The 18,941-nt window shown below is 38.1% G+C and overlaps 1 protein-coding gene across 2 annotated transcripts; it reads right to left on the bottom strand.

The window, feature by feature from the left end:
* Window positions 1-9,274: 9,274 nt before the first annotated feature.
* On the bottom strand, window positions 9,275-18,036 carry LOC103712850 (serine/threonine-protein kinase D6PKL1-like). 2 transcript variants are annotated; one of them, XM_008799530.4, is made up of 3 exons: window positions 17,732-18,036; window positions 15,951-17,069; window positions 9,275-10,369 (listed from the first exon to the last, which is right to left on the bottom strand). In XM_008799530.4, the coding sequence occupies exons 2-3, from the start codon at window positions 16,937-16,939 to the stop codon at window positions 9,505-9,507; spliced, it is 1,854 nt and encodes a 617-aa protein (XP_008797752.2). In that variant the 5' UTR covers window positions 16,940-17,069; window positions 17,732-18,036; the 3' UTR covers window positions 9,275-9,504. The 2 variants fall into 2 exon arrangements, with proteins under 2 accessions (XP_008797752.2, XP_008797754.2); XM_008799532.4 differs by having other exon boundaries at window positions 15,951-17,108; window positions 17,732-18,029.
* Window positions 18,037-18,941: the final 905 nt, after the last annotated feature.

An 18,941-nucleotide genomic window follows, 5' to 3' on the forward strand; every position in this document is an offset into this window, starting at 1 on the left:
CTCCATCCAAAACAAAACTACCGTCCCCAACTTCCTAAATTTCCCCTCTGCAGGCCAAGAAACTCTCCACCTCCCTTCCATCAAGGGGGAAGACTCGTAGCCAGCTCATCCCGTTTTATATGGGGCCTTTGCTTCCTTTTGGTCACGGTCCCTCCCTCCCTCCCTCCCTCCCTCCCTCCCTCTCTCTCTCTCTCTCTCTCTCCACCTTCCGGGGGCCTTCCGTTGGCCCGGGGCCTTAGGCGACCGCCTCAGTCGCCTAAGGCGTAGGACTGCGCCTGGATTTGGCACTTGGGACTCCACCCGAGGGTAACACTGTTCCTATGAAAGGTGGTCTGCAACGCGGCTTCCGACGAGAGCAGTTCTTAGTAAACGAAGATTGAGGATTCCCTTGGTATGTTGAGGAATTGTGGTATAGACAAGACAGTGGACCACACCTTGTTTCAATGGCACATGGGCTAGGGGCGACTTGGCGACTGTAGGTATCCCGCAAGAGGGTTCGAAACTGGAGGGACCAGTTTCTACAGGCCATGCGCTGATGCTCGGAGCCCCCTCTACTTCGCTAGAAAGTGGCTCGGGTGATTGGCACATCCTACTAGATCTGGCTGGCTAAGAACACTCGAACCTTTGGCGAATGCAGTATGTCGCCGAGACTTGTGGGGAGAGTGCCCGTGTGCAAGCGACGGAGCTCAGTCACATCTTATCTGTCGAAAAAGACCTTGACAGCTCGGACACCTGGAGTTTTCATTCTGCTTCGGCAGCATCCCGTATGGTGTTTTTCACTTGGGAGCCCCTACCCCCGAGTTTTCTCAAGGTCAACTTCGATGGGTCTGTCTTGGATGGAGGTACGAGGGGCGGCACAGGTTTTGTTATTCGGAATCCGTCGGCTAGAGTCGTGGCTGCGGGGGACAGTCAACTCTTCGACATATCGATTCTGGGAGCGGAGCTGAGGGCCGCTTGGGCGGGCCTTCGTCACGCCCCGGTGTGTTTTATGGGCCAGTTCCACTGTCTTGGAGGGGGATTCGGCTATGATCATCAATTGGGTCTGTGGGGGGCCAAGGGGTAATGGTGCGTCTACCCTTTGCTCTGAGATATCTGGGGCAATGGTGGGGGCTGGAGGGGCCTTTCAGGCCAAGCATGTTTTCCGTGAAGCTAATGGGACTACGGACTAGGTGGCTGCTTATGTAGCCAGTCACTTTGGTAGTACCCTATGGGCTGAAGATGGAGAGTTACCCCTAGCACTTCGTAGTATTTTGTTTTTTGATTTTGTTGGGTGTATCCATACTCGTCAGGTATGATCCACCTGCCTTGGCAAAAAAAAAAAAAAAAAGCTGGTTACAGACAATCTAAATTCTATTCATTTCTAATCGGACCTCAAGCTGGGTTTATTTAAAATTTATTTATTTATTAATTTAAGTCTGGCTTATGATCAGCTTTATTACTGAAATTTAAGATTCTTCTCTAGAGAAGAAAAGAGTTGTAAATAGAGAAGAAACGAATTGTCTGACCCATAATTTATGCTTTTCTCTATTAGTGAGATTCGAGATCTTCCTATAGAGAAAGGAGGAATTATAAATAGATAAAGAACGAATTGTCATTTACCCGTAATTTATGCTCTACCCTTTCTTGTAATTATTTTCAAAAGTATATTATAATTATCTTCTATAAATGAGATACACAGCAGACCACACAAAGCGTGCGCGTTTCTTGCTATTACTCAATTCAGCATTCTCTCTTTGGCCATATCACAACTTGTATACAATAAAAACCAAGAGTAAATCATACTTTTAATTTTGTTCCAAACTATTCCGGAAGCTGATATCAGATCTATGGAGGACAAGTGTCCTTGCCATGGATGTAATTTGGTGGTCAGATCTCGGGTAGGTCTAACCGGTCGAGGCAGATTCAGCTAAAAAAATGATTATAAAGAGAGTAAAAAGAGATTAAGAAAACCGAAAAAAAGCACAATTAGCACAGTTAAGGATGGATTTTTTATTAAAAAAATAATATTGAAACATCAATTAATATACAAGTTTAATTATTGTTTTAAATTTTGCAAATTAAATTAAATATTCATTGACAGTGTATTGAGATCGTGCTTATTGATATTTGGACATATTTTAATTTATATTAGCGAGTGTTTTTCTTCTTTTATTGGAGGGGTGGGGGTTAAGATCGGTGAATGTTTATCAAGCTAAGCAAAATTATTTATGTATGGTTTGTTAATTTGATTACTAGAATTTTGACATATTTTTCCGGCAATACTTACAAAAGCTATAAAGATGGTGTATTAGAGCTTATTTTGTAATCCAACCGAATTAGGCTGAATTTTTTGCTGTATTCATGGATAGAGCAATCTATTTGGATATATGCCCATACCAACCAAAAACTGTGAAAGTTTAAAAGAAAAAACAAGATCTAGTCTTTTTTATACAATACAGCATAGTACAATACAATACAATATATACATACTTTGTTAAACAATTAGTTGCCGACCAAATTTTGGTTTCTTCCTTCGAAGCATCTTTAGCCATAATTGCATCCTAACAGTAGTAAATCATCCTTTCAAATACCAGCCAAGCAAGAATTATTTTAAAACGTCCCGAACTCTGCACAAAGCCAAGCAAGAGTTATTTTAAAAGGACCCATCACATGTAATCCAGCGGAATCTTTCAATGGCCAATTTTGTGGCTCAAATCAACATCCGTTGAACGTGACGTGAGAGAACATGATTTATTTCAGACATAAAGAAAAACTTACTAAAGGTGTGGGAGAATATGTGGATGTATATTTACTCCACATTGGCTATGCACCGAATAGATCATGGATACTTATACAGAGTCAAAGAACTCAAATAACACCTTTCAACTAATCTTTTTACGTAAAGTTATGTCGAAGCATATTCGGCCGGTAGCTTATATGGATTAGAAGATATTGCAGCATGATCCATTGAAGTGGATCACAGGTCGATCATAGTGCTTGTGATTAGATTTGAATGGATTTGAATCAAGTATACCATGGCTTAAATGGGAGAGTATATGAGTATCTGTGTGGGCATGCTTTTAGGTCAACATCGGCTATGCATTGGAGTATTTATACTGAACCAATGATCCCAAATAATATATTTTGGCTAATTTCTGAGTGAGATTTTAAATTGTGACACTATGGAATCCTCTCAATGGTTCGATTAATCAGGTGACCAACAAGAAATAACATTTCGGGGTAATGTGTTAAGCCATGATTGGCCGATGAGGTAGGGCCCAAATGTGTTGAGCCATGATTGGCCGATGAGGTAGGGCCCTTGGGCCATGCCATGGTAAAGACACGTTGGCAGCACATGAGCCACTTGATGCGGCTTGCAAGTGCTGCATTTGCTAAAGATTGAAATTTGAAACATATGCTGCAAGGGCATCAAGTTGGACATGATAGCTAGGGTTTGCCAAGAAACACAATGTGAAGTTACGCATGAACAAGAGAATGCAAGGCAAGCGCTCATCTAGCATCTAGCATCTAGCATTTTCAAGATGCATGGTGTCATTCCAATGAAACGCCTAGAACTAGTAAAAAGTACAAATTACTTTTTAAAAGATTAATTTTAGGTAAGTTGGATATGAGTATTTGCTAGTTTCATTTTCTAATGGTTTCTAAGAACATAGGGATTTTGTTGGATTTTCAATTATACTAGTGGATTGGCGACTCCTACGTACTAACTTGTGAGCCAATACAAAAATAATTAATATAATATATAGTAAAATATCTTAGTGATATGGACATATAATACCGTATTAAATATATTTAAATATAAATATGCAAATTATATAAAAATTAAATATATAATATAATATCAAATTAATATGAAATAATCAAAAAATAAATATAGAGTATTAAATATTATTTATATGATTAATGTGAATGCATTATAAATTGAATATAGTTTTATAAAGATAATTCTAAAAGTTGATTAAGTTGGGTCACCAAGCCACTCAAAAACCCGGTCGAGTTTACACAGATACAATCTGATGAGCAATCCATCCAGAAATTCTATTGATTTGACTCAAAGTGGATGATCCTTGAGTTAGATTGCTAAATTTAAATAATGCTTTCTAATATCTATAGCTAGAGTATGGCATGTGCCATGCACATTGCACAAAGAATGTGAATAATAGAATATAGTGGGGAATGCATGTACACGTTAATAAAAGAGTAGTTTATATAAGAAAAAGATTCTAGATGTTCATATTGCAAAAGGATTCTAATTAATATAAATGCTATATAACTGGAGAAAAATAAGGAACATCACTGTTCTTGAGTACATGAAGACTATAATAACATCAACACCAGATGCAATATTAATACTAAAGTTCACATTAGATAATAAATTAGAGTCTGTTGTTAATTATGTACATCTAGTGCACATGTTTTCTTCTAATTGCTCAACCCAGTGAGGGGAGGATGAGGCAGGAGAGGCCACAATTTTTTGCTCTCTCATATAATATGATGGATCTTAAAAAATTAATCTAGACAAGACCATGCTACAGTTCATTTGGCTAGCCTCAAAGCATTTTCTATTATACATTATTTTTATTTTTTTATTGCTGTAAGAAAATATAAAATATATAAATAAATCTACCTCATTCTATCAACTTAAGTTTTTGGGATAAGTGATAATTTTAACATGGTGTCAGAGCATTGGTCCAAAGTTTGAATCCTATTTTCGCACTCTTTAACCTCATTATCAAAAAATTTTACTTGTTGGGATCACCTATTAAAAAAAATCTGGCCCACATGTGAGAAAGAGTGTAAAAAAATATAAAATATATAAATAAATCTCCCTCATCTTATCAGTAGCTTTTGGGACAAGTTGTGATTTTAATAGTTGCCTACACCCAAAAATTAATCAATCATTGGCTATATTTTATCATGATATTTAGAAAGACTATATTTGACTAGTCGTCAAAAATGTAGGTAACTTGTTGTTGGAATCAACTTTTTAAGAAAAGTTATTTGGATAAGGAGAAGCTAATCATGCAAGAAATGACTAGTAACCGCCCAAGAGAAGTTATTGTTGGAAATAACTTTTTCTTTCATGATAAAAAGGCAGCAAAAAGACCTTATGGAGTCTTTCTCTTACATTCTTATGCAAGACTACAACAAATATGCCATGGTATCTATAACAAATGGGTTACTCAAGCCTTCTATTTTAGAAATAAGATTCCTCTCTAGAGTAGAGGTTCGATCTACTCTGCAATGCATCTCAGTTTTTGTATATCAAAGATGCTTGAAATCAAATTGAATGATGGTCTAATATTCTCCCTCTTTTAATCTTATTCTCTCTTTGGCGCCCACCTTATTTTATCTTTTCTTTCTCAACTATATATATTAGATGTATCAACAATTGTATGAAATTAGATTAAATAAAGATTGATTCGATCCCTTTGATTTTATCTTATTCATGCTTTTAGTGCATATTTTATTTCCCTTCTTTTAATCACTCCTTAAGTCCTTTTATTTGAGGTGTGGAAAAATTCAGGGATTATATAGAAGTACATGCTTGGTTTGGATGGGAGAAATGAAATGGATTTTTTTTGAACTGTTCTAGAGGGGAGTAGTTTAGCTGTCTCCATTTAAACAACTATGAGCTGACGTGAAAAATCTACTGACAAGCACAATGAAATCTCCCCGAATTAGCAAACCATGATCCTTTTTTTTTTGAGGAATTTTCACAGCAAACTAATTAGGCCTGAAGATATCATCTCATAGAAATATATATTCTTTAGATTAGTTGATAGACATATGGAAGTACATGCTTGGTTAGATGAGAGATGGAATGAACTTTTTCTAAACTCCCTTTAGAGGAAAGTAGTTTTTTTTTTTTTTAATTACCGAAACGGATGATTCATACAGTTTTAATACGGATCAATCAAATAAGGTTAGAAAACAACAAGTTCTAGAGCGTTCTAGGCAACTCTCCTCCCAACCTACAGGGTGCTTCCAGAGTGACTGGCCACATATAAAAAGTTATCCAGTTCGCGACACCGTTTGCATCTCTGAAGACATGCTTGGTTTGAAAGGCCACACCACCCCTCATCATAGGCCAAATATTCCAAAACAAAAGGTGGCCCCCTCCACTCATCTGAAAAAGATTACAATACCAATATCTCAAAGGCTTTTTTTCATGGTCGACATCCATTTCCTTATATCTAGCAAAGCAAGGATATATATATATATGCCAACTAGTGGGCATGATCACTTGAGTTAATGGAAGTCGGAATAACCTAGTCATCCTACTAAATTGATACCATAATGTTGTTAAGTACAGTACGATCAAAAGGTTGATTATTTCTGAAACAGAATGTTCTTTCTTTGTTTTTCCTTATTTAAAAATGAAGTGACCAAGGTTAGGAGATGAGATGACACCTCATCAGCACTTTCACTAAACTTGGAGAGTAATCTATGGATTAAAGTTTGGAATTAATGAGTAGGAGACTTACTAATCGTATGAACTACCCATGTCTGATCCTAAAAGCTGCAGAAAAATAGGACGACCCTTGGAAAAAAGAAGAGAGGTGTTTACTCAAAAGGAACTCTTTTGTTTTCTAATATCAATCATGGTGTGGGTTTCATTGGATGGTGGCATAACTTTAATTCCCTGCAACATAACCTGATTACCAATTTAGAGATTGAATATCAAGCTACTATGTGGCAGGTCATAGGGCACCATGCCAGGGTTCGGGTTGTAAAAGAATGATCGATCTTCTTTCGTGATGTCGATCATTAGATCGCGCTTTGCATAGATCTTTAGGCACTCCGAACTACTTCATTCAACCATCTCCAATGGTGGATTCACATAAAGAAAAATAATTTTTCCTTCCAGGTGAAAGACACAATCTCTGTCCCTATGACACTACCCAACCCAACGACTTGACCTTGGAGGTATATAAAGAGAAAAAAAAAAGGAAAAAGTTTTGGCCCAACTAAACATGCATCAAATCGCGGAGATTCGTAATACTTAAATTACTTAAAGCAAGATTATATTCTAAGCACGGGTACCATCATGGCCTTAGATGACAAAAGTTAAAACTTTTTACTTTAATTAAATAATCCCAAAGCAGCTATATGAAATTATATGTATTCAGTTAGCAAGCACTCGTGGATATAAAAGTAACGACAATTCTTACAGTATTTTCCTTTTCTGTTGCGTAATTTTATTGAATGATCAAGTTACGCAATGGGACGTCAGCAGCAGTTTCGCTTCCCGACCTCACCGAAGTGAAACGATACGATACCATCGCCGGTTTTTCGGATGTTTGGAACTTTTCACTTTAATCCATACAGGAATAGTGAATGAGTAGGAGGCAAGGAGCGAGTTGTTTTTCAACTTTTACTTTATTCTATTAATTGACTTGGAGGTCACTTCAAATTTGTAGGATTAGATGACTCAATGCCTAAATCTTCACTAAGTTCCTTGTTTCTCCTTCTTATTAGATGGAAAAAATGGAGAAATTTGCCAAGGTCGTTGGTCATTTATCTAGGAATACTAATCGGTTAAAAATCAAAATGGTTCGGTTCAGGTCAAATCAAATTAGTACAATAATATACGAGGCTTACCTGAAATTCATACTTTTTTTCCAAGCCCATCCCCATCCATGTGTTAGCTTCCCTGACTTAATTTGATATGTTTGACTTCTTGACTCCCCCAGCCTCACTTATATCTAACCTAGTTAAATAGACCATGAGTTGTTTGGGATAAGAAAAAGTTATACCAAAATATTAATTTATATTAGTATAAATAGGTATATCATAACTTTTGTTTGGAAAAATATTATGTTATACCAAGTAATGATGGCAATTATTCTTTCTGCATGTTGGGATATTTTACATTGGTAAGAAAGCTATTTGGATATGGATAAGCAGATGAAAAAGATGCTTGTTTTTGTGATACTAGACAATTTTACCCTCCAAATCCCTATTATGTTGTAAATATTTTTATAGGAAATTATAACATGAATATTATATGATGATATTATATAATATAATATTATGACATTACATAATAAGATTTAAATGTGAAAATATTATATAAGCATCAATTCTAACTTAGGTTAGATCCATATTAACTAGATTCTCAACTCTGACCTGCATTTCTACAGAATTATGGCTTGCTAGGCATCCTAATTAGATGAAAGTTTATTTATGTAAAATTACTTAAACACCATATAAATGGCATCTCCAGACAAAACAAATGTCCAACAGGTATAGAGGGCAACAAGTAGAAATCGAAATCGGATGGGTTGGGTCGGGTCGGATCGGTTAGCCTAGTTCTAAACCGAGATGTTAAGACCTTCCGTCAGATCGCAACCCAACCTTTAACCTGAGCTTCTCAACCTAACCCAATCAACTCAACCCAACCCAACCCAACTTTAATTATTTGAACTCTGATTCAAAATCAGGTTGTTTTGCTTGTGTCATGCCAAGTCAGGATTAGTCGGGTTGGTTGGATAATTTAGTCCAAGTCATTTTTAAATGCTCCCGTGTCATACCAATAATATCTAAATGTATTTGATTATCCAAAAAAAAACAAGAAAAAAAGGAAAACAAAACAATTCCAAGAATTAGAAAATATTAACCAAATCTATCTATTTTCGCAACTCAGTTTTCTTGTCATCTAAATGGCTAGAAAAATCGATTTGTATAAATTTTCTAATCTCTAGGGTGTTATCCAACAAACCAAATGTACTCTAAAAGTAACACAAAATGAGCACCCAGCCAGTTTCCATCCCTAGTTCTATGAGAGCAACTGTCACTGCTCTCTCTCTCTCTCTCTCTCTCTTTCTTTTTTAGGCCAAACGGTGGTAGACCACCAGCTCATTCATTGGTTAATTGGGACTCAAAGCCTTCTCTTGCTTTGGTGTTTCCATAAAAAATCAGTGACCAAGTAGAACCTCAATCCAATTAAATATACCGTTTGGCTGCACCGTAGCTCTACAGAAGGGCAAAATAACATCCCATCCTCAAAGAACAACATATAAGATTTGTTTCAAGTCCTGTGCAAAGAGAAGAATTGGATTCTAATCTTCTGTATTAGCACAGGAAGCCACCTGAATAGCCTTATAGCCCTAACATAAAGCAGGAAGATAAACAATGCCCATTGCTAGCCTCAGCTGCCACTCTGGTCGATGCATGGAAGTTGTTCTTCACTATAACATGAAGGGAACAATTTTAACATGGTCATGGGGCATTCTTCCATTGCACAAACATCCTTTTCACAAACCAATCGGGACCAAATAAAAGATGGCAGGCCTTTCAATGATGATCATAAAGATGAGAGCATCTTTGGCATTTGTTGAATACAGATTTGTAATCAAAATAGTCCAACCTGACAGCAGCAGCAGCATTACAGACACCAATCAAAATCTGTATGGGAGAAACCGCTGACATTCTGAAAACATTTAGAAACTCTACATCTACCCTCAAAACAATAAATTGGAACCAGTTCAGAAGAATTCATTAAAAGAAATCAAATTCCAGATAGTTGTCGGAACCTTTCTCAATAGCAGATTTGACCTTCTGGCTTGTTGATGCTGCAGGACCTGGAGGCCTCTCAATCTCGACAGGCTTTGGGATCTCTGGAGGGCTTGCACACCGTATCAAGGCCCAGTTCATGCCCTCAAAGAATGGGTGCTGCTTTATCTCTCCGGCACCGCGCTTGTAGGCAAGCCGGTGCTGCGGCTCCTTCACAAGCAATCCTCTGATGAGATCCCTTGCAGAGAAGCTCACAACTGGTGACTCGGGGAATTGCAGGGGCTGGCCGACTACATTAAACAGAGTAGCTCGGTTGCCTGATCCCTTGAAAGGGGTTTTCCCAAACAAAAGCTCATATAAGAATATCCCAAAGGTCCACCAATCCACAGCACTCCCATGACCCTCGCCCTTGATGATCTCAGGGGCCAAGTATTCATGTGTACCAACAAATGACATGGACCGAGCATCTGTGGGCTCTGCAATGAGCTCAGGCAATGGGCTGACCTGGTTGCCAGTCTCAAGCTTCAGCTTCCGCCCCTTGGACTTTGAGGAGAAGAGGCGAGGGGAGAAGCATGTGGTGGGAGCCACACAGGAAGGCTGGATGCAGGATGGCTTGATGCAAGCAGGTTGGACACAGTAGACAGGGTCGTGCCTACGGAAAACTTCAGAGTCAAGGTTGGAGGACTTGATGAGTGTGGGGCTAACGGCACAACGAAGTGAAAGGTCAAAGTCAGAGAGCATGATGTGGCCATCCTCTCGGACAAGGACGTTTTCTGGCTTGAGGTCACGATAGATGATGCCAAGCATGTGTAGGTATTCCAAAGCAAGGAGGACCTCAGCTACATAGAACCTGCATTTGTAAAAAAGCATCGGTGAATGTTCCCTGGATCTCCAAACAGAGAACTTTATTGATATTTGTTTTTCAATTACTCAATGCCACGTGACCTCATGAAGAAAAATGGAAATAAAGCAGACTGATGGTTTCAGAATTACTCAAAAAGTAAAGTGAGAATTGCATGTTGTAAAATAATTAATACATGGACTGTCTAATTCTTAATCCTGTCTTGCAGAAGATGTTTTTGCAGTTTTCATGTGAATGAGCATGCCCAAACATCCCAGTATAACGTACGGATAGAACAAAATCTTTCTAGTTACTTGGTATTCTTATATTTAGATCAGAAAGTGGAGAACAATGTCTCATAAGCAACCAAATGTTGATTTGGGGGGTAACCATAAAGAATGGAGCTGCATTGCAGGAGGCTGTTTATTTTTGACTCGGTTTCATCGCAGTTTTAAACCTGTATCTCAAGTATGAAGACTAACAGTCATAAGGTCCCCACAAGGTCATAAAGATTTCCCAATTCCATGTTCTTCAAAAGGATGCCTTCTCTGTTTGGTTTTTTTTCCCCTTAGCTCTCCTTTTTCTTTCCTCACTCTGTCTAGGCTAGCCTATGCACAGAAAACAAAGACTTGACACAGTCCATTAGCAAAGATATTATATCTCAGCCATGCTGAATAATACTTTTCCTTGACATTCTACATTGCCTTTCAACCAAGACATATAGCAAAATCATCCTCAACATGAACATTTATAGAAATGTCATATGCATAATTCCTCCAAAATTTGTTCATTCCTTTATCTTCTAATGCCTCTACTATGTGTCACAGGTATGTGAAAGGATTCTAAGTATCCTGCTCTTTATTGATGTAAATAGCAAAACAAAATTCATTGTACCCAACCAAGAAATAAAGCGTGCTAATTCCAGCATTTATTACAGTAGGAAACAGATCACTACAAGCAGTGATCATATCCATGACTAAGAAGACATGAAGCAACCCACCAGGATGCAGATAATTCAAGAGTGTGCTGGCAGTTTGCACTTAAAGGAAAGAAAGGAGAAGGAAAAGGAAAAGAGACAATGGGTAAGAGGCATTAAACTGCTCGGGACCGAGCTGAGTGGCTTAGGGCCAGTTTGGCCTGGTTCGGATGTCAATAATTTTGTGAATTCTACCTCCATTTATCTTCACCAGAAGCAATTCTCGGCATTGATTTTTCCTACCTAACTTAAGCACATAAGATCAGAATGAATAAAAAAAGCTACTATTTTTTTTCAAATATTTTCCACTCCCCGAATCTTCACCTAAATTTTTGGCCATATGCTGCTTTTCTAGAAGCGGTTCTTTTAAAATCCAGACACCAAGATTCAACAGTTATTACTATGCAAAGACAAACCTTCTGTTTAGAATTCCCATCTAAATTCCTTTTTCTTCTTCTTCTCTCCTACTTTGTTTATTGGTACTTCTTTACTAATTTAGAAGTAACAATTTTTCCATCCTCATCTTTTGCGCACCATTCCCAGATAACTAAAAAGCCTAGTGAAACTCCAAGAACATGCACAAGCTTAGTAGCACCAAATATGTCATCTGCAAATTGCATAGGAAGGATCATCATACCAATTGATATGCAAGCTTTATTGCCAATTTTGACAAAAAAAAAACTCAACAGCCAGCAACAAAAGCCGCAACATAAATACTCTCATGAAAAGTCCCCCCCCCCCCCCCCTTTTTTTTCTCATGGCAGCACAAGCCTTTTTTTTTATCATATATCAAAAGAGTCAAATCGGATCCTGAATCCACGTTTTCATTATACCAGGCTAAAAGTCACCAACACTCACAGTCAAGCACGCGGTATCAGCCACCTTTTGTATTGCTTACACTCTGGAAAGACTTGTCTCAGATGTCTCAAACCCTTGAGTAACATTTTTGTAACAAGAGACTCCATCATCAATCCTCCTCCAAAAGCCATGCCTACCACTTTCAAAATTTTAAGCCCTTTCAAGTATCTTGTAGTACTTTTGCATTAAAACATAATGATTTCAGCATTAGAAACAATCAACTATTATTTAACAAGAAGGGTAGAACTTATTTCGATAAAATGCCTAAATAATTGATGAACAATGTCATCCACGTTTTCATTATACCAGGCTAAAAGTCACCCACACTCACAGTCAAGCACCCGGTATCAGCCACCTTTTGTATTGCTTACACTCTGGAAAGACTTGTCTCAGATGTCTCAAACCCTTGAGTAACATTTCTGTAACAAGAGACTCCATCATCAATCCTCCTCCAAAAGCCATGCCTACCACTTTCAAAATTTTAAGCCCTTTCAAGTATCTTGTAGTACTTTTGCATTAAAACATAATGATTTCAGCATTAGAAACAATAAACTATTATTTAACAAGAAGGGTAGAACTTATTTCGATAAAATGCCTAAATAATTGATGAACAATGTCATCCATCAGATGGTTGCCATGTAGATGGAAAATGCCTTCTGAAATAAAAATGCCACCATAATAGTTATCTGATATATATCTATGTTAAAAAAAAGGACTTTGTTTGTGCAGGTTCCAACCCCCCCCCCCCCCCTCCCCGGTCCCCGGGACTTGTACCGTGGGATAGGCTTGTCCTTATTCCCTTCAATTACAATTTTTCCGCTATAAACACTCAGAAAAGTGAGAGGGCGGCAATTTGATCTTTGCGATAAAAACCAAATTATCAAGAAGTCCAATCCACATTAAATGCAGCTTAGTTCCTTCACCTATTTACTGCACTTATTACTCAACCAAACACCAAAACACGCCCATTCTGCAGAATAGGCCTGCTTCTTTGACAATGCAAGGGGATCCCTCCTCCTCACTTAGTTTGAAACCAAAAATCACCTCAATGCCTAAGATTTATCTTCTTAAAGACCCACATCCAACCATCAGACTAGTACCCACGTCTAAGTGTCAGGTCCGGATGCTTAATGCTAAACGAAAGTGACAGGGAAATGTAGTCCATTTCAGAACATGGGACGATTAAAACAATCATTTTCAAATGTGCTCCCCAGCCTTTCCAGCTCAAACCTGCCTTCCAAAAGGAAGAGCACCTCAAAATTTTCTTCCCCAACTCAAGTTGCAAAAGTGCTCACCATTTACTAAAACAACTAATTTTACAACTATAAATGTACAACACCAAACACTTAAGTGTCCGATTACAATCTTACTTTCAATTTTAAAGGCTAAGCATAAACAAACTATTGTGACACATCATAAATTACCAAAGTAAAATTGCTGAGGATTCTAGTTTCAAAGTTTTATAGATTATTATTTTATTAAAAAGAATTTAAAAATCCTTACAATGAGACACTGTATCTAGAGTACAGAACTCAAACACATGCTTAAAAAAATCCCCTCTCAATGGAAAAGAATACCAGAACTTACTCAAGTAATATATAAATAGCCCCAATAATTTGTAAATACACCCTCGTGAATTAAAATTTAAATAGTGCAACATTAACTAACCAGCTGAAATCCAAAGACAATAAGCATATATAGCAAGCAACAAAGGAAGCAACCTCTGCACAGGTGAAAATACATACATACTTATGTGTACATATATGAATGTACAAATAAGTATAATTATGTATACATAAACTTATACAGTGATCCATCAAACACAAAGATGTACATTTAGTAATCACACCCAAAAAGTAGTCAACCATACTATCACGTGCATGAGTAAAACCCTTAAACAGATTGTGGAATACACAATCTACATTTATACTCAAGACTAGCATATAAGAGGACAGCCAATATACATGTACGTGTTATATATTAGGCTTTAAAGTTCAAACCAATGCGGGTTTCATCAACTTATAAAGAGATGCTAAACAGAAAGAGACTAAACCTATTTCCAGTAATAACAAAAAAAAAAAAAACTGCCATGGTAATATAATTTTGCAGCACTACATTTACCTGAAAGAGACTAATAAACCTAAGCCAAGCAGAGAGCATGGTGAGAAACATTTACTCTTGCTATTTATGTATTGAACCCCCGCCATGCAAATTAATATTGATGGCATTTGGTCAAATAGTAAGGCTGGATAAATTACAAAATTTAAGCATTGGTAATATATTCTGCTCCTAAATATAATATTAGATAACACAAACTGCCTTTTAAATTTAATAACCAAAGCAATCTATATATCTGAAGTCTACTACATTTGGTAGGATTAGAAATACAAATGGCACGGGGGGGGGGGGGGGGGGGGGGGGGGGTCAAAAATTGCACTTACAGGGCCGATTTGAATCAGGTTCAAATAGCTACAATCTTATTGGATTGGACCTAGGTGGATCCACTTGACTGAAAACCAACTATCCCTCAAAGTTACCACTCCTAAATGAATAATACCAATGAAGAAAATCTAATAGCTAACTACTCTCCCTTTCTGTCACAGGGATTCTGTCCCTCATTCCTCACCAAAAAGTTAGTTTTATCTTTGCAGTGCCTTTATTCCTGTAAACAGTAAGTTGAAAAGATTCTCGAGTCCCATTAGATTGAATAAGAGGAGTAAAGGCAAGGTTATAACAGTACAGACAAGTTGAACATAGATTCAACATGATGTAGATGAAGGTGAGCTAAGTCAACCTTAAGCTAGCCCACTCGCAACTCCAATGAGAATAAAAGAACAACATAATTAAAGCCTAAGTCAACAAGTTATTCATTGATCCTAAGGACATCAATTTGTTAACAAGTAAAACGTTGCCTGTAGGTTCACATTTGTTGTTTATTGATATCAATCATTTGATTCTATGTTCACAAGTTTCAGATGACATGGTCATATTGGCCAGTATTAATGGACATAACCCTATTTTTGCTGAGCTATTACTGTATCTGTTTCCACATGTCAAGTAATTCTAACATTTTGAACAAACACTAGTTGCCGTCTTGCCTAATGGATCATAGACTAAATTTAAAGAATAGGGCTGCAGCACTTGCTCCAAACAATTTGAGGACTTTGTTGAACTTCCACTGCATCCCTAGGTTGATATTTTGGTTTCAAATTCCAATTAATGTTCTATTTATTAATGTTCAAAAAGATGAAGCAGCTCAGATGCATTTAGATCAATTCAATTGCAAAACTTATATAGGATAGCATATGTAGAGCCTGGCTTATGGATTAAAAAAAGAGACTGGATAGAGAATATCATGAGAGGATAAAACGTAGGGAGGATATCTTTATAAACTAATGGAAAGAGAAAGTCACATAATAGGGACTTACAATAGTAATCCATTTGTGTAGCCTAGCACCTGGTAGTGACATGTCGAACAGGTTTTAAAATCTTTTTACAGGTCAGTCGCCCCATAGTAATTTTAAAAAAGATATACTACCTTCTGTCCGTAAGACAAGGAAAACAGTAGTTCTATGATATGATTCATTTACCGTAGACAAACATTAGAACAAAACTACAAGGCAATATGGTTTACGTATACACATGTTTAAAACAAGCAAACAAGAAGGCTCATCAACCCATGCAACTAAATTCTATCAACAAAGAAAATACACATATTTTATAACTAAATAGAGATCATAAGATATGGGTTCCTACTTGACAGCTTGTTCTGGAAAATATTTTCCAGGTTGCCTCTGCCGAAGCATATGCAGATCTCCTCCTGGGCAAAACTCCATGACCAAACATGAGAATTTATCAGTCTCAAAGTGCGTATATAATGTTGGTAGAAATGGATGATCCAAGCATTGCAATATCTCTCTTTCGGTCTGGGCTCTAAGCAGCTTTTTACGGCTTGCTAAAGATTCCTTGTCCATAACCTTCATTGCAAAATAGCATTTAGTCCCACTCAATTCCGACAAATACACATTGCCAATATCACCACAGCCTAATCTCTTAAGTAGCCTGAAATGGCTCAAACCAGGAACACCATCTCTAGCCCGGATGGCCTGAATCGCTTCCCATCTTGAATCATTTGCTTTGTGAGGTTTGTTTACACTGTTGCTTAAGCTACTACAAGTGCTTTCGTCACTCACATCACTGCTTGTACTTGCCCTGCACATGCTACTCTTGCTACTCTCAATAAAATCAGCACGGTCACTTATCTTAGCACTTCCACTAGTCTTTGTCAGACAGCTGGTGCCATCACTAACTTTAGCAGAAGCCAAGCTATCCTTTGCACCACCCTGCTTGCAATTGTTCTTTTCTTGTCCTCCTCTGCCTTCCAAGCCTGTAGTTCTATTTAACTGAAGCAGCTCCACAGGATCACCTTGTTGGGTAGGTTGCTTCAGACCCAAATTGTTAGGCTCAGAAGACTTGGTAACCTTTGCAGGAACCTTTTCAGTTGTTGAGTCAGCAGACCCCTTATGGTGGTGATTCAATTTTCGGTCTGTTAGAACTGCTGTAGCTGTATTTTTTGATGTGTTCGTCGGCACAGATTTTTGCAATCTTTGGGTGGTAGGCTCTGACTTGTTTGTCTTAGAAATTTGCAAAGGGCAAGGCTTGCGGGAAGCAGGTTCCACTGCATGACAAACAGGTGTTTTGTGTTGCTCTTCAGAGCAGGCCATAGAAGTAGTCTTTGAAGCCATTTATCAGACCACCGATTATCGAATATATAAGTCCAATACAACCCAAAACCTGTTGTATTGCTAAGAATGAATGCTACATCGAGGCACCTCAACGACAGCATAGAATGCCTCTTCCCCCACCACACACATCCTGATACAGCAATGAAAGCAATCTTTCTCTAGTATAAAGCTTCAATAAAGAAAAGCTCAGTAATCAAGCAAGACCATTTAAAAAGAGAAAAACATCAAGCTCCAGTGCAAATTTAGCATATTGATCATATTACCAGAGAGAATCCACTGAAAAACCAATCCGTATAAAGGTAAAATTTTTCTCCAGAAGACAGAAATTTGGACCAACTCCCACCAAGAGAGGCATGATTCTCATCAGTTATAAACAAAATGCAGCGGGTTAGCGGTCATCTATTCCTTCATCAAATTTCTGTTCCCCGAAACCCAAAATAAAAAAATTGTAGCATAGAAAAAAGAAAAAAGAAGATAACAGACAGCCAAAAACAAGGGCTGGGGATCGCACTCTTAATGCAACGAAAAGCAATAAAGTCCAAAATCCAATTAGTAAAGGGCTGCTGAAAATAATAATAATAATAATCAAGGAAAAAAGAATAGAGAAGGGGAAGATCAGACGGGTCACAAGAGTCCAGAAGGAATGCGAACCCTACTTAGCCCCCGAAATCCTTTCTAACGCAGATGCAATCCCCTCAGATACACACACACACACACATATAACACACTGAAAGGGAACGGTAGATGCCAAAAACCCTAGGAGAAGTGAGGAAGGGGGAGACCGAACAATACCTTGTTCCCCAAAGATCGCAACTTTAGGATTCCTCCTTAGTAGATGAGAGACTGTTCAGCCATTGCAATACCTTCTCTTCGTATCCAAGAGAGACGGAGAGACGGAGAGGCAGCTTGAGAAAAGGTAATAATAGAGGAGTGGTCGTACGCGGAATGCGGGTGGTGCCATTAGGACGCATTCAACGGGAGAGTGAGGGATTAGAGCCAAGGTTAAACCTTTTCAGCGATTCCTCGGTAAATTATATTCATTTTGCTTTAACCTTTGGAGAGAGAGCCCCTCCCCTCCCTCCAACACCAGCCGCTCTCGCTTGTCCCAATGCCTTTCAAATTTACACGACAACTTGGCACAGCTTCCCATGGCCTCCCTCGTTACCGTCAGTTTTCCCAATTTCACCATTAGATGTTCATTTGTCATTTCTCAAAATGACAAACCCATCCCTCCTCATCTCTCATATTTCTCAAAAGATGTTCATTTTAGAAATGCAGTTGACACCAAACCTGAAAAACTCACTGCTTAAAGCTTTGGTTTCAAAGAAAGAATTATCACGTAAAGATATGTGGGGCCCCTAGCAGATGATGTTTTTCTTTTTTTTCTAAAACGCAGATTTTTGGATTGCTTGATTGTACGCTTCTGGCCCAGGCTATGAGGCGGATTGCACAAGTGACTTAGGGGATCTTGAGAGAGAATTGTACAGCTTTTGAACAACAGATTAACCTGGCCAAGTTAGTCATCTGCTTCAGTTTCAAGGATTGGCCTTTTCATCTAAAAATTAGCATGGAGTCGCCTCCGCACTATGGGGATGCTTAGAGATCGAGGGGTGAATATTCCTCTGACCTGCCCTTTTCTGTGATATGGAGGTGAAAACTGTATATCATATTCTACTTCGTTACCAGAAGGCTCTACATATGTGGAGGCTCACTAACCAGCCCACAGATTTCCTCCGGTCAGCAATTCCAATCCTGACTTTTCTTGAGACTTTACAGAGCAGTATTAGCAGCAAACGATCCTAATTCTAGAGCATTGCATTAGGGCCGCTTATACTATCCACCACATCTGGCTGACTAGAAAAACCTATATTTTTATCGACGAGGTTGTATTGGAGAGGGCTATGATTCTTAAGGTAATTCATCCTACTTTTATTAGAGTAACTATGACAGCTCGAGACACCTAGAACTCCTACTTTGTTTCTGCAATGACCCAACTAGTTAC

The sequence above is a fragment of the Phoenix dactylifera genome, chromosome 1 (assembly GCF_009389715.1).
Source record: "Phoenix dactylifera cultivar Barhee BC4 chromosome 1, palm_55x_up_171113_PBpolish2nd_filt_p, whole genome shotgun sequence".
NCBI classification, from domain to species: domain Eukaryota; kingdom Viridiplantae; phylum Streptophyta; class Magnoliopsida; order Arecales; family Arecaceae; genus Phoenix; species Phoenix dactylifera.

Excerpts from the sequence above, each read along its gene's own strand:
- LOC103712850 (XM_008799530.4), bottom strand. The coding sequence starts at position 16,939 with ATGGCTTCAAAGACTACTTCTATGGCCTGCTCTGAAGAGCAACACAAA. Across the intron at positions 10,370-15,950 it reads TTTCCAGAACAAGCTGTCAA|GTTCTATGTAGCTGAGGTCC; the intron begins GTAGGAACCCAT and ends TTACAAATGCAG.